General features: G+C 33.7%; 2 protein-coding genes across 2 annotated transcripts; both read right to left on the reverse strand.

Moving 5' to 3' along the window:
- Nucleotides 4,245-5,594, reverse strand: LOC18604649 (pectinesterase 3). The gene has a single exon (XM_007037232.2). The coding sequence runs from the start codon at nucleotides 5,417-5,419 to the stop codon at nucleotides 4,472-4,474; it is 948 nt and encodes a 315-aa protein (XP_007037294.2). The 5' UTR covers nucleotides 5,420-5,594; the 3' UTR covers nucleotides 4,245-4,471.
- Nucleotides 5,692-7,755, reverse strand: LOC18604650 (40S ribosomal protein S9-2). The gene is made up of 3 exons (XM_007037233.2): nucleotides 7,553-7,755; nucleotides 6,705-7,086; nucleotides 5,692-6,099 (listed from the first exon to the last, which is right to left on the reverse strand). The coding sequence occupies exons 1-3, from the start codon at nucleotides 7,578-7,580 to the stop codon at nucleotides 5,916-5,918; spliced, it is 594 nt and encodes a 197-aa protein (XP_007037295.1). The 5' UTR covers nucleotides 7,581-7,755; the 3' UTR covers nucleotides 5,692-5,915.

Genomic DNA, 14,734 nt, shown 5'->3' on the forward strand with positions numbered 1-14,734 from the left:
AATGAGCATGAATGGCTAAATTGATTTTGGTGTTAGAATTATTTGTATGTTTATTTAGCCTTGAGAGGCTAAGTTGTGATAAATTACCATGTCATGCAGAAAAAGATTTTATAAATCAAGTGGTAGATAAAAGATTAGCTACTGCAGTAGTGGGGGGTTCCATGGGCCAGCCTATTAGAATGGCACGGTAAACTCCTTTATATTCTCACATCGGTCGTAGAGGCGCGTAGGGTATCTCCTGAGGTGGGCTTTTTGAGTGCACTTCACATGGACCACCGCGTGAGAGTGAGACTCAGCCAACGCCAAGGAACGGCTATGTTTCAAAATAAAAATATGATTTATGTGAAATATGAATTTTTAACAGCCTTGGGGGACTCAGTTGGATACCCCTGGTCCAGGTGTCACCGAGTAGAGGATTTGGCATGAGCTAAGTTTTAAGTAATTCACGAGCCATATTGATTATTTGGTTGAAATGAATATTCGTGATGTGAAAAATTTGCTGAAGTTAATTATTTTTTAATTGTCTCCATTTACTCACCTTTAGATAGTTTAGATGGTGTTTGTTTACTTACTGGGATTTTATAATCTCACCACCCTCAATTCCCCACATTTCAGGTTTGGGATAGCCGGTAGATAGCCGATTGCATCAAGGACTTCAGTTAGCCTTGCATTGTCAAAATTATAGGTCCACAGACTCGCATCTTATTGGTTAGTTAGGGGCCCACGTGTCATTGTAAAAGTAATTTTATACTTTAGTTATTTGATTTAAAATATGTATGAACATATTTAGTTTTTACACCATGTTTTTGGCGAGTTTCGGTATTATCGAAGAAAAATGATGAAAATGCCCCTGTGAGCCAGAAAATAATATTTTATTGTTTTGATTTGGAAACGACTTATGATTTCTTGAAATGCAAGATTTAATAACTGTCGCTCACCGGGGAGATGCAGAAGCTGATGCTAAGCCTTGCGGGGTTTTGATCGGCATTCGGGGTCATGAGTGTCTATCGGGACGTCGTAACGGTTGTCACTGGCCCGATAGGAGTTCCGGGTCGTGACATACAACATCTAGAGTATATAGTGATGTTTATAATGAAAAATCTAGACATATTAGTTTAAGACATAATTATATTATAGAATTAATATTTAGTGGGTAATTACCACAACATATGTTAAATCTGCAAGTAATTTGGCAAATCCTCTAACAAAAAGTTTATTTGGTAAGTAATATTACAAAAGGAATGGATTTAAGACTCCTATTAGACACCAATAGAAGGAACCCAACTTTGAATTAGTAATCTCTAGTTACAAAGTGCAATGAATAAAACCAAGTTATTGTAAAGTGTTTGTAATGCATTATTATAACCCATTCCTCAAAATCCTGTTTGAAAATAGTGCAATCCATTGAGTATAGAGGTTGAGTTTATACTCTTAATGGAGTTTGAATATTAAATTATGCAAAAAAAAAATGTCTAGAGTAATGGGGACATTAATGAAAATTCCATAAGAAGAATTTGAGAAATTGTCTTGTAAATGTTTGTTATGAACAAGATAAGCACATTGTCGTTATGGTGCTAAAAGTAAACGACCATTTCCAAAAATATAAATGAATATTATGTGTGATATATCTTCAATTCTAACACTAGGAGTCAAGGTTCAATCTGCGAACACCATCTACTTCATTAAGGTTTTGAGATGCATTCGTTAATCGATGGTTCAAATAGAGAAATACCTTCTTGTATGCGTAATATTCGTTTGTGTGAAAAGCAAAAATAAATAAATAAATATATTTTATTAAAAAACCAACATTTCAAACCAGTGAAAGATTGTTAGATAGTTAGTTAATGTTGGTCTTATTAACGAAAAGTTATGACTAAAGAGTTTTAAATAATTACCTCATTAATATAACTTTTTAATAGTTGTACTATGAAATGTTATTAGATATAGCTTTTAAATAATTGTATTATAAAAGGAAACAAGTTTTTTCATTAAAAGACATATATGTTGGCTTATTATATATATGCATTTTCATTAATTTGATAAGTGTGTTAAGGACTTTATTGTATCTTAGAAATTAAGAAAATACTTTAAAGAAAATATTAATTCATGTCCTCAAAATCATTCTCTTCTTTCTTCTCAAACATTTCTAACAAAGGCCACCAAATAAATTGATCCATTTTGCATAACAATATATATATCACCATACGAGTGAAGCATCCACTCGCATTGCCCTCAAGTGACGGACCATCTTTCATTGATATTTGATTATGCACAAATGGCCAAGTACAGGCCATAAATGTGATAGATTCCATCCAGTCACATTGTCAAGGCATGCGAACAGCAAAAGCAAAAGCAAAAATTTGACTAAAATAGAGCTAAAAATTATCAAGAAAAAAGGTGATGGTTCAATTAGGATCAGCCCACAGAGCCATTTTGGAACCAAGCGGCACCGGCCTGTTATCCTTCCACTGCCAAGAGCGGGAAGTCTTCGCTGCTCTGTGAAGCCAGCCTCACGCGGTGCCCTCCACTCTAGGAGCCATGAGACCCAGAGCTTTCGCTCAAATGTTGTGACTCAACTCCTCGCTTGGAACGGACAAGTCAGATATTAGACCACTAAGAATCCAACTCAGTAAGCTGACCCAATATCCCATCACTATAATGCCCCCGCTTGGGTTATAAACTTGCGCAGCTAAGTTCGGCGTACTGGGATGCTTCTTATGCTGTATATAAACAAATAGGTGTTTTCATAAAACATCAATGTGGGATGTAGTTCCCTTTTCTCAGTGGTGACTTCTGAAGCCTTATCAGAAACTTAAAATTAAAGTCGAGGTTAGTAATGATGATTGGAGAAGATCCACTACATACACTTGGCGTTAAAATTCTAAAAAATTTCTAATAGAAAGAGAAGCAACACATCTGAACAAGACCCTATTTCTTCTCCATTTTTCGCTCAAATAGTTGCTGCTGCTGCCTTGAACTTTTTGATCAAATTAACCCCTCTTTTTTTTGTATATTTATGAAAAATCTATTGGATTTGGCCAGTTGGGCCCCAAAATCAATGCTCAGACCAAGATTTATAATTGCCGTAGTCATAGATCAACTAGATATGTCTGCCTGATAGACGTCAGCATTATCTAATAGGAATGGAAGCAACCGACCTGAACAAGACCCTAATTCCGCCACCTTCACACAATACTCGCTTGACATTAACAATAGTTTAGAATTGATTTATGTTAACCAATTTTGCCTTAAAAGGGAACTTCGTGAAATTAACTGGTTTTCTGTTCTGGCTCGAAGATCTCATTTCTTCTATAAAGAAGTGGCTATGTGCTCTGTAATTGAAAATTGAAGCATCTACAATAACCAATTATAATTTAAAAGGGGCTAGTGTCCACATTAATATCTTCTTTTTGGAAGTGATAATTCCCTAAAAGGGATATAGGATTACACTTTAGGATTTTAAAGCAATTCTATGACTGCAATTAACGTCCCATCCACTTCCACTTTCAGTAAAGTGATGCAAAGACCTTCGGCCATGGAAAGCCCATTGCTTAACCCCATAGTCATAACCCAGCTGGTAGACTACGTGCTAATCCCAAGCCTCATGTGATAACCCGTTATCATCTCCCCAAAAGCATCTCTGATTATTCCTCCAGAACCTGCAAGCTCCGGACTACTTGAAGAAGAGCCATCTGATTTCATTTAGCAAATTTGTAGGAAGACCATCCTTTTTCTAGATTTCCAGCAATATTAAGACAGGACTTAAGAATGCTTATAGCATGAAGCAGTTTTCCTTCAAAAAGGCTCATGTTTCCTGCTTTCCAAAGGTAGTACCAGCAAGAAATTCAAATCAGATTCCAAGAAGATGAGACAGTAGTGCAACTACAATCTGATTCAAGCCAAGCAAAAAGAGTCATTAGTCCAAAGAATAATGGCACTAGACAGTCACCAAGAGAAGACCAGACAGGCAGGGCTAGAGTACTACCCCTCAAGACATTCTGGGCATCTTCAGAACTATCAACTATCAAGACATAAATCACAAGTGTAGTCAAAACAATGTGAGGAGCAAGCCAAAGAAAGAATTTTTGTCAATCAATCAGGAAATTTCCTAAGCAATTCCAGTTTCTATCATCAGTGGGACATCCCAACATGCTTATGGCAATATCATTAGCAAATTTGAGACAGAAGAGCATCTCTATGATTAGCAGTGTGATGTTATAGGAAACTCAAAGGAAACAGCATCAAAGTTCTAAGACCCACTAAAATTCATTAGATGAGCAACAATTTAAAATAAATTTCAAAACACAATTTTGGATAGCAAAAATCTTTATAGCAGTAAAATTTGCACAATTATATTTGCATCACCTTACAAATGCAAAACAATAACCCCACATATTATGACAAATAAACTTATAGCAAAACAACCCAACCCAACATAATAAGGCAAAAAAAAAAAGATTAACCCAAAAACTCAGTGCATGGTGAGACCAAACTTCTGTAGGAGGTTGTGCATATTAGAAACAATAGCCAAGCTATTACTAATAGACTCTTTAGAGCTTCGAACTTGAGATTTGACTTTATCAGCAACCGTCGATCCCATCTCTTGCAACCCGTCATTACACGTTTCCTGATCAGACATTGCAGCACTAATCCAAGTTTGGATATCGCTAATCTTCTCCTTAGTCAAAACTAGCTCCTTCCCGGAACCCACCTGCATTGCCGACACTGAGTCATTGAGTCGACTCAGTGCATCATCAAACAGGGTCACGCAGTCCTTTAAAGCAGGCTGAGAGTGGAGATCATTGAGGGATTTGAGTGATGAAGAGAGGTTTGAGAGATGATTGATGGCCACTTGGAGAGAGAGCTGAAGGATGCTTTCTGGGTCAGGTTTGGTAGAGGCGCTGAGAGAAGATAGAGTGGTGAAACAGGACTCAGGGAACCGAGTCACGTTGCAGATCGTCCTGATAGACTCATCCGAGTTAGAAGAAAGTGAGGGTGAGGCTGTGTCAGCTGGTTCTTTGATGGGTTCCAGCATCACCGCGGCAAGTGTTAAGCCGACGACCAAGGTGAAGATGAGGATGGCAAAGATGGCTATGGCGGTCGAGACAGGTTTTTGGGATGGGTTTTGGTTTTCGAGGTGGCTTACTTTGTCATAGCCTCTGAAGAAGTTAACGGGATCCATGGTGAGTTTCTTCGGTCTTGCTTTGTTCGGATGATAGGGTCGGGACATAAAGGCAGCTGCGTGTCTTGGGGGTTGAATGGCAATGGATCTGTTGATTGAAGGAAATGATGATGTGGGCAAATATGATTTGACCAGAGTTTTCCATTTGGTATTTACGCGGAGTTTTAGTCCAGCGGGCAGCTGCAGGTCAACAAAAGCTGTGTGCAGAGACAAATTCCAAACCAGCCAGCCAGCCATGGGAATTTTTATTTTTTGACATTTTGTGATACAGAATTGCAACTGTATACTTTGGCTACTTCAATCCCAAAATCGATAAGCTAGGTAAACAGAGTCATCATCAATTCACAACTCAACGTACAACATCATATGCCTCCCTGCTACTGCATCATACTCAGTTTGGGGAAATCTCAATTGGCTGATAAATAACATTTTCATCTTGGAAAATTCCCTAGCTCTAAAACTAATATTTGCCCCACTTGGAGAGAAACTACAATTTAACACCATATTCATATTCTTCAAGCTAGGGAAGGATAATCTGTATGCAAGTAAGAAAAAAACGGAAAAACATTATCTTGGAAGCTAAAACAAAATTCAGTAAAACACGATGTCCAAAATATAGCAATCAAAATTTCATCCAAATAAACACCAAGACATCACTTTTCAAGTCATGTAAAACTAGCTTTGATGAGATAGTCCTACTATAACTATCCGCAAAAAGATCAAACCCCATTACTCATTCTTCATCTTCTTCATCTCCATCTCCACCAGCAGCCTTCTTGGCAGCTGCCCTCTGATTCCTTCTCTTTACTCTTCCAGGACGCCCACCACCAAATGGACTAGTGAGAGAGAAATCAATGTGCTTTTGTGAATCAACCCTCACCATAAAAGAAGGAATGTTGACTACCTGCCTGCCAACCCTGTACAGCCAGAAAAAATTTGAGCAGACTATTGAATTATTGATGGACAAATGATAATTATACTGCAATAGAATCACAACTGAAAAGAATTTAACAAAATTGGATAAACCAACTAGATAACACATCAAATAAAAACAAAAATATATGTGTTCGTACATACAAAAGTTTAATAGGATTGAGTAATCCATCAAGAAAATAGAGCTAAAGCTTTCTAATGTCCACACCTTGATCATTAAAAATAAGTTGATACAATAGAGCTACAATCTTATTGCAGTATGCAGAACTAGAAGCAATAAAACACAGGAGATTGCCCCAATATTATCCAATATTCAAGTAATAGAGGCAAAAAATTGTCCCCCCTTCAAAAGAAAAAGTGAGCAATTTGTCTTGTGTACTTCCTATATCAAAAGATATACTAACCCATATTTTACTACCAAATCTTCTTTATTTTACAGTTTAACCAGTTAGTAGTCATACAGGATCGAGCAAAAGCAACTTATAAAGCTAATTATCCAGAAAAAAGAATACATCAGAAACATAATGGTCAACAGTTGAAATCAATAGCAATCATGTTCCACTTGCATCAAAACACTATATAAGCTCACCTAACATGCCTCTGCCTGATAAGCACTCGGGCATGGTGGATAGACTTAGCCATTCCAGCCTTGAACACAAGAGTTTGAAGGCGCCGCTCAAGGAAGTTCTCCACAGTCAAGGCCAAGACATAATCAAGCTTGTTCTGGCTCTCATCCAAAAGCCCATATCGGTTCATCCTGCGAAGAAGAGCCTCACCCTCAAAGATCCGACGTGGGTTCTTCTCATCAAGGGTCAGAAGGTCTCTTGCAGCATTTCGAATGCGGCTTAGAGCATACTGAACTCTCCAGAGTTCCCTCTTGCATCGCAGCCCGTACTCTCCCACTAGCCTCAGCTCAGCATCCAATCGCTCCTTTTCATAAGGACGACGAGGCTTCTTAAATGTCTTCCCATCTGTTATCATTCATGATTTTACATACAATGAGGGAAAAAATCATAAACCAACAAACCATTTACCAAACGCACGTACACACTTCAGCTCTGAACACTCAATGAGTCGATTTTGTTAGGACAAAGGCAACACCTTTTGTTTTTCATGATCAATAAAATAAAATAAATATACTAATACCCATATTTCCATTTTTTTTTTACTTTTACCGTCTGGCTTATCAGCTACCCAAGAAACCCCTTTACCCTCCCCTAATCAGCTCTCCATTTACTAAGCAAATCTAAACTGAAATCACAAATAAAATAAAACCAAATTCTTTTCCCCGCAAACAACAAAAGCCAACAAGCTATTAGGCCAAAAAATTGAAACACAGACAAGACAAAAGATAATATAAGATCTATACAAAACATCTGAGGCAGATCAAAGTTCAAAGAAAGATTTTTTAACGAGAGAAAGAGAGAGAGAGCTCACAGTTGCGGTAAAAGGAGACGTGAACCATGGTTGTTGCGCGGAGGCGCCTTGTCTCTTCAACACTGGCTCAGGTGCTGTCGTCGGCCAAGTAAGGCAGCAAATGAGGCAATGGCGAGCTTATAAGGCAACCCTAAAAATGCAAAACCCTAATCCTGGAAACTCAAAACTTGCTGTTGCCAAACACGCCGATTTTTTTTGAATTGAGAGTCATTTTTCTTTAGGCCTAGCCCAAAAACAAACCTAAATGAAGTCCAAAGCCCAATCTTAGTATCCGTATCTCAGGTGGGTTTCCTTCGACTTCCCAATGTTACATTTTTTGGGTCCTAATTTGTTTTTCTTATTTGATTTTTTTATCAAATTAACTTAAAAACAAAAACAATTCTTTTATGATTATCATTATACATCAAATTATATTACGTGTACCTAATATATATATATATATGAGAAGGTTTTTTCATATGATTATTATTTTGTTGATCTAATTTTCAGATTTCATGCTTTACTCACATAAATTATACATGTCAAAATTTAAATTAATTGAAATTTTTTAAATATTTATTTGATAACAATAAAATTTTAACCATTAAATATATAGGTACATATTAAAAAAAAATATTATTAATCGATTTGACATAAATATTATATTAATTTGAAACTTTACATGCATGACAATTAGTTACAAGTGGATGATCAGATCTAACGTTGGTTTGTTAAAGTATTAATTGTTTATAAAGTTAATTCTTTTTAGGATCTTTTCATTATACTGATATTAAAAAGAGTTAATTTATCATTGACCCATTATATTTTTATTTCCAAAATCACATCCACAACATTCATATTTTTCATAGTGAAGTTGCTAGACAAGAACCTTTTGGTATTTTCAACTTGTTCTAGATTGGTACAAGAAATTAACATGTTATTTATATATAAGCTAATAATGACTTATTTTTCTATTGTTGAACTTACTATAGACAAATTTATCAGATTTATTAATCTTGTAACCATTTGCTAGAACTACATCAATTTTTTTATGCCATTGCGAAGGAGCTAGCTTAAGTCCATATGAGGGACTTGATTAATTTACACATTCATTTTTTTGCCCTGGAATCACAAACACTTCAGGTTGTTCATGTGCACCTTTTCATCTAATTAACTATTTAAAAATACGATTTTCACATACATTTAGTGAATTACTAATTTATATATTGAAGCTAATGCTATAAGCATTTTAATAATTGCATCAATTCTTACTACTAGTGTATATTTATCAAAATAATTGATTCCAATGTATTCATGTAAATCCCTTGACAACGAGTCTAGCCTTGAACTTGTTTATATTTCTATCAACTTTCATTTTCCTTTGGAATATCCACTCGGAACTTGGAGACAAGCCTACTAGAATGCAAAATTTATACTCATGATTGAGTCCATTTCATATCTTATAGCTTCTTTCCAAAATGCAAAATCTTGAGATTTCATTACCTCATCAAAGATAGTATGATTAGATTCCATATTGAAGCAGTATTCTATAAGTTTATATGCAACCTCCTTTGTTCTTTCAATAAGAAAGATAAAGAAACTTGAACCATATGTTTTTGCTTTTTTAACCTTTTACTTCTTTTAGTACAAGGTCTTTATTCTCTTCAATTTTTGCAAAATTCGTTTCTATTTTATATGAACTTCCTTGAATAGTTTCGTTGGATTGAAGAATTAGTTTAAATTTATTTTTTTAAAGATGGTATATCTTTATTTGATGACCCTATTAATTGCAATTAAATCAATAAGTTCAATAACTAAGAATTTATATGCCTTGCTATTTTGTTCATAGCCAATGAATATGCACTCCATTCCTATTTTTCTCAATTTATTTCTTTTAGATTCTGGAACTTATACAATTGCTCTACAACCCCAAACCTTTTGAGCACTTAAGTTGGGTTTTCTTTTCTTTTTCTTTTTTTTCATAACTCATATAAAGTAACTTTGTTCCTTTTGTGATGATATATATTTCGAAAATGACATGCTTTCAACATTGCTTCACCTCAAAATCCTTGTCCTAAGCTAGCATTAGACAACATGGCATTAACCATTTCGATTAATAATCTATTTTTAGGTTCAGCCACACCATTTGGTTGGGGAAAATATGGCGTTGTTGTTTCATGAACAATTCCAATGGATTCAAAATAATTTCGAGTATAATATTCATCTATTCTATTACTTCTTAAACATTTGATTTTAGTATTAGAATATAATTCAATTTTATGTTTTATGCATGTTAAACTTACCTAAAGATTAGATCTTTTCAATGCATCAAATAAACATACCAAATTCTTGAATAATCATCAATGAATGTCACGTAGTATTTCTTTTCCCCTATTGAAGGTATGCTATGTAAATCACATACAACCCTATGCACCAATTTAAGCATTTTAGAATATCTTTTAACTTTAAGAGATAAATCTTAGTAAGCATGCAAATTTTATAACTTTTTCCTTTTTTTATCAAGAGTAGGACATAATTCTAATTTAGACATTGCAAGCATTCTATAGTAATAAACATGCCCTAAACGATAATATCATAAATAAAATGAATGAATTATATGAGCAAAATCAATCATCTTATACTATCAAAGGTAACATTGAATTTGAACATGCCCTCATTGATATAAAGCTTTCCTACAAATATTCCGTTCTTAGATAGAATAAACTTGCCTAGCTCAAATAACTTGAAGGCAACCTTATTAAGCAAACTAGCAAGTACAATATCCTTCCTAATTTATGAAACATAATTACATTAGTAAGAGTAAGAGTAAGAGTTTTTTCATAAGTAAATTCCCAATCTATGGTACCTTTGCCATTGACTTTAATTGTAAAGGAATTCTCTATTTATTGCACATTTCCTTTCTCTTCCTGTTGGAATGTTCTAAAGAAAGTTTTGTTGTGGAAACATGTACTGTAGCACCTGAATCAATCTATCATGCTTTATTGTCTTCCATGACATTGATCTCAATAATTACCATAACAATGTTACCCTTTGTTATTGTTGGTGCACCTTTCTTCTTCTTGAAGAAGTAATTATCTTTCTTGAAGTGTTTTTATTTTCCATAATGAAACATGCACCATTTTTCTTCCTAAATTTATGGGCATTAATTGGCAAAAAGTTATTTCCTCATTGTATTTTGTTGGAGTTTGCTTCCTCCATTACATGAACTTTTAGCATAAAAGCCTCATTTTTTTTTATCATATTCTTTACAATATTTTTCTTTAATTCGAAGAAGACTCATAAGCTCTTCAAGAGATTTATCTTCCTTTTTATATTTCAAAGTTCTCTTGAAGTCTTTTTATATTGATTAGAGTTTATCACTAATTTAGGACACAATAATAGACTCATCTATATCCATTTTATATTGCTTGAATTTATTAAGGATGTTTTCAATTTGCGTTGCATGACAAATTTGTTAACAATCATGTTATACATGTTCTACCTTGTCACAAGAAACAATTTGTTAATTGCATCCTTTTTCATATACCTTACTTCCAATTTATCTCATAACTCTTTAGAAATAGTTATTAACACATGTCATTCAAGATGTACCCTCTGAAAAAATAATCATTCGAAGAGGACACATGAGCTCTTCAAGAGATTTATCATCCTTTTTATATTTCAAAGTTCTCTTGAAGGTTTTTTATATTGATTGGAGTTTATCACTAATTTATAGACTTGTCCAAATGGCCCTGGCCTATTAGGTCAATTTATTTTTTATTGAAAATGGGATGGGTTGGGCTTCAATTTTTCAAGCCCATATTAAAATCGAGTCTAGATGGGCCAACCCATCTAAATATTGGGCCATCTCGAGCTAGGATGGGCCAACCCAACAAGCCAAAAGAAAAAAAAATCTTTTAAATGGCCAAGTCCACTAACTGGTCTAGCTCCCTTTCTTTTTTTTGCTTTGCCAACTGACCCAACTCACTCTATCGCCCCATTTTTCCCTTTTTCTTCTTTCACTCTATTGTTACTCTACTAGTTTGCTACCATCTTCAATTCTTCATGACTGCATGTCTGCATCTCACTTCTCTTCTCTCTCTTTTTTCCTTCTTTTTGTTTCTTTCTTTTTATTTATCTATCTGTTGCATTTTTTAGGTCAATACTTTCAGATCTTAAATGATCTGTTCCTCTCTTTGATTTCTTTGCCAAAAACGTTATATTTTGATGCATGTTTCTCTCTCTCTCTCTCTCTTCCTCTCTCTCTCTCTCTCTCTCTGTTTATNTTCTCTCTCTCTCTCTCTCTCTCTCTCTCTCTCTCTCTCTCTCTGTTTATGATTCAGTATTTTTTTTATTTTCTCCTTTAGATATGCTTTATCTGTTGACTATTGCTACTTTTACTTTTCTTCTTTTTTTTTCTAGGTAATTGATGATTGGTTTGGGATTGTTCTGAGGAAGTTTGTTGATATAGATCTAGGAAAGTGATGATTAATTGTTCTAATTAGCTGCCTTTCAAAAGAAATTCTAATTACCTATTGGAATTTATTGTATAGTATCATTATTTCACATGTTTTTTTTTAAAGATAAATTAATAATTATATTTAAATTAAATATAGGAATCAAGGCAACATCGTGTTGCATTCGAGCAAAGGGAAAGAAATTTAACTGGAAAAGCAAACTAACCTGTATCTAAATAACAAATGTAATTTTTGTTGAATAATTTTTTTCTACTATTTCTTTTTCCATGGAAAATAGGAAAAAAAAAGCCTTAATTTACCTGTAATTATATGTACAAATCACTACTAAAATCATCTCTAGCTATTTACATTTAACACAAGGCCACGTAGTAAAAATATTGTAAATGTCAATCCTCCCTCCCAGCATTTGTTTTAGTAAGTATACCCTCTTCCTTAAACAAGCACCTATCATCTTTTTTAGTACATGAAATATTTTTTAGTAAGATTATTTCACATGTTTTAGTACATGAAATATTTGTCATTATTTGTTGCTCCTTTTGTTTCCACATTTAATTCCCACTTGAATTGTAGGGTTTTTGTAATCTTTTTTATTTCTTTCACAACTTGTCCCAACCCATAAATTTAGAGAGGGGGAGATGCTTTGTTTTGATTTAGGCTTCTCAACCCATAAATATTTGGATCCACTTTTAATTACTACTTTTTTTCTCTCCTTGTTTATTTTATTTAAATTTTATTTAATCATATATAAATAAATATTGTTGTTCGTTGATGTAAATTTTTAATATTTATTATTCATGTTTATGTTATTTAAAGGTAATGATGATGGATCAATTAGTTGAAAATTGTGTAAATTTGGATGATGATGTGAAAATTTTGAATGAGGGTGCAATTCCCTCCCAATCCCATATATTTGAATCTGAACAATTGAGTAAAAGAGCAAAAAAAAAAACTTCGAATGGTTGGAGTTTTTTCACTAAAATAGGTAAAAAGCAAGATGGAGTAGAAATGGCAACTTGTAACAGTTGTAAAACGGAGTATAAGGTTGGTCATAAACCCGGTGGCTCTAATTATGACACTTGACATTTGCATTGTCACATTAAAACTTGTAAATTTATTTCATATTTTAATCCACATCAAATGCTTATGGATCATGAGAGGAAAGTAAGGGCTAGAAAATTTGATCTTAAGATTTCACATGACATGTTTGCTGAAGCTATAATTAAGCATGACTTGCCTTATGCTTTTGTTAAATATGATAAGATTAAAGTTTGGGCTAAGTATGTAAATCCAAATGTGGTGATGCATTCTAGAAACACTACTGTATCTGATGTTCGGAGGATTCATTTGAGAGAGAGAGAGAAACTTAAACAAGCTATGGTCAAGGTACCTAATAGAATTTGTTTAACTTCTTATGTATGGACAACATTTACTTCTAAGGATTATATTTGTTTAACTGCTTACTTTGTCAATGAAAATTGGAAGTTATGTATCAAGTTACTTAATTTTTGTCGTATGCCTTCTCTACACATTGGAGTTGAATTAGCTGCCACTGTGTTTGATTGTTTGAAAGGATGGGGAATTGATAAAAAAGTTTTCTCTCTTCCTTTAGATAATGCTTCTGCTAATGATAACATGCAAGCTGTCTTGAAAGGTCACCTTCATTTACAAAATAGCTTGATTTGTGATGGTGAATTTTTTCATGTTCGTTGTTGTGCTCATATATTAAATCTTATTATTCAAGAAAGCTTGAAAGCAGTCAATGAAGCATTATTTAAAATTAGAGAGTGTGTGAAATATGTAAAGGCATTGGATGGGAGGATGAAAAAGTTTCAAGAATGTGTTCAACAAGTTGGCATTGATGTAGGTGTTGGGTTACGTTTAGATGTGTCAAGATGGAATTCAACATATTTGATGCTTGAAAGTGCAATCAAATATCAAAAAGCTTTTGCTAGTCTCCAATTTGTTAATAGAACTTATAAATATAATCTATCTGATGAGGAATAAGGAAGAGCAATGATAATTTGTAAATTCTTAGAGCCCTTTTATGAGACCACAAACTTGATATCCAGTTCATCTTATCCAACTTCCAACTTGTATTTCATGCAAGTTTGGAAAATTGAATCCATTTTAAATGAGAATTTGCATAGTGAAGATGAGGTTATCAAAGATATGTCTCAAAGAATGAAAATAAAATTTGATAAGTATTGAAAGGATTATAGTGTAGTGCTTGCATTTGGAGCTATTCTTGACCCAAGGTTTTTTTTTTTTTATTCTTGACCTAAGGTTTTTTTTTTTTTATTCTTGACCTAATGTTGAAGCTTGATTTCTTAAAATTTTGTTATTCTAAGATTGACACTTCTACTTGTCATGGAAAGTTAGAAAATGTGAAGATAAAGTTGTACAAGCTCTTTGAAGAATACGCAAGCAACACTTGTGCATCATCAAGTATTTCTTCTCACTCAATGAGTAATTTACCTACGCAAACTGGAAAGGGAACTAAACCTAAAGGATCAAAGATCTTTAATGCAAGTTTTATATCTTTCTAACATTTTATTGCATGAGAATTTATGTTACTTTACTTATGTTTTGATAATTACTTTTTTTTTGTCTATGTATATGAAAATTGTAGAAGTTCAAAATGTTTCAAAATGAACAATTTATATTGCTAGAAAGTCTGAGTTATATATTTATTTAGATGAGACAAAGCTTGATTATGAAGTGTTTG

This window comes from Theobroma cacao, chromosome 3 (genome assembly GCF_000208745.1).
Source record: "Theobroma cacao cultivar B97-61/B2 chromosome 3, Criollo_cocoa_genome_V2, whole genome shotgun sequence".
Classification (NCBI taxonomy): Eukaryota; Viridiplantae; Streptophyta; class Magnoliopsida; order Malvales; family Malvaceae; genus Theobroma; species Theobroma cacao.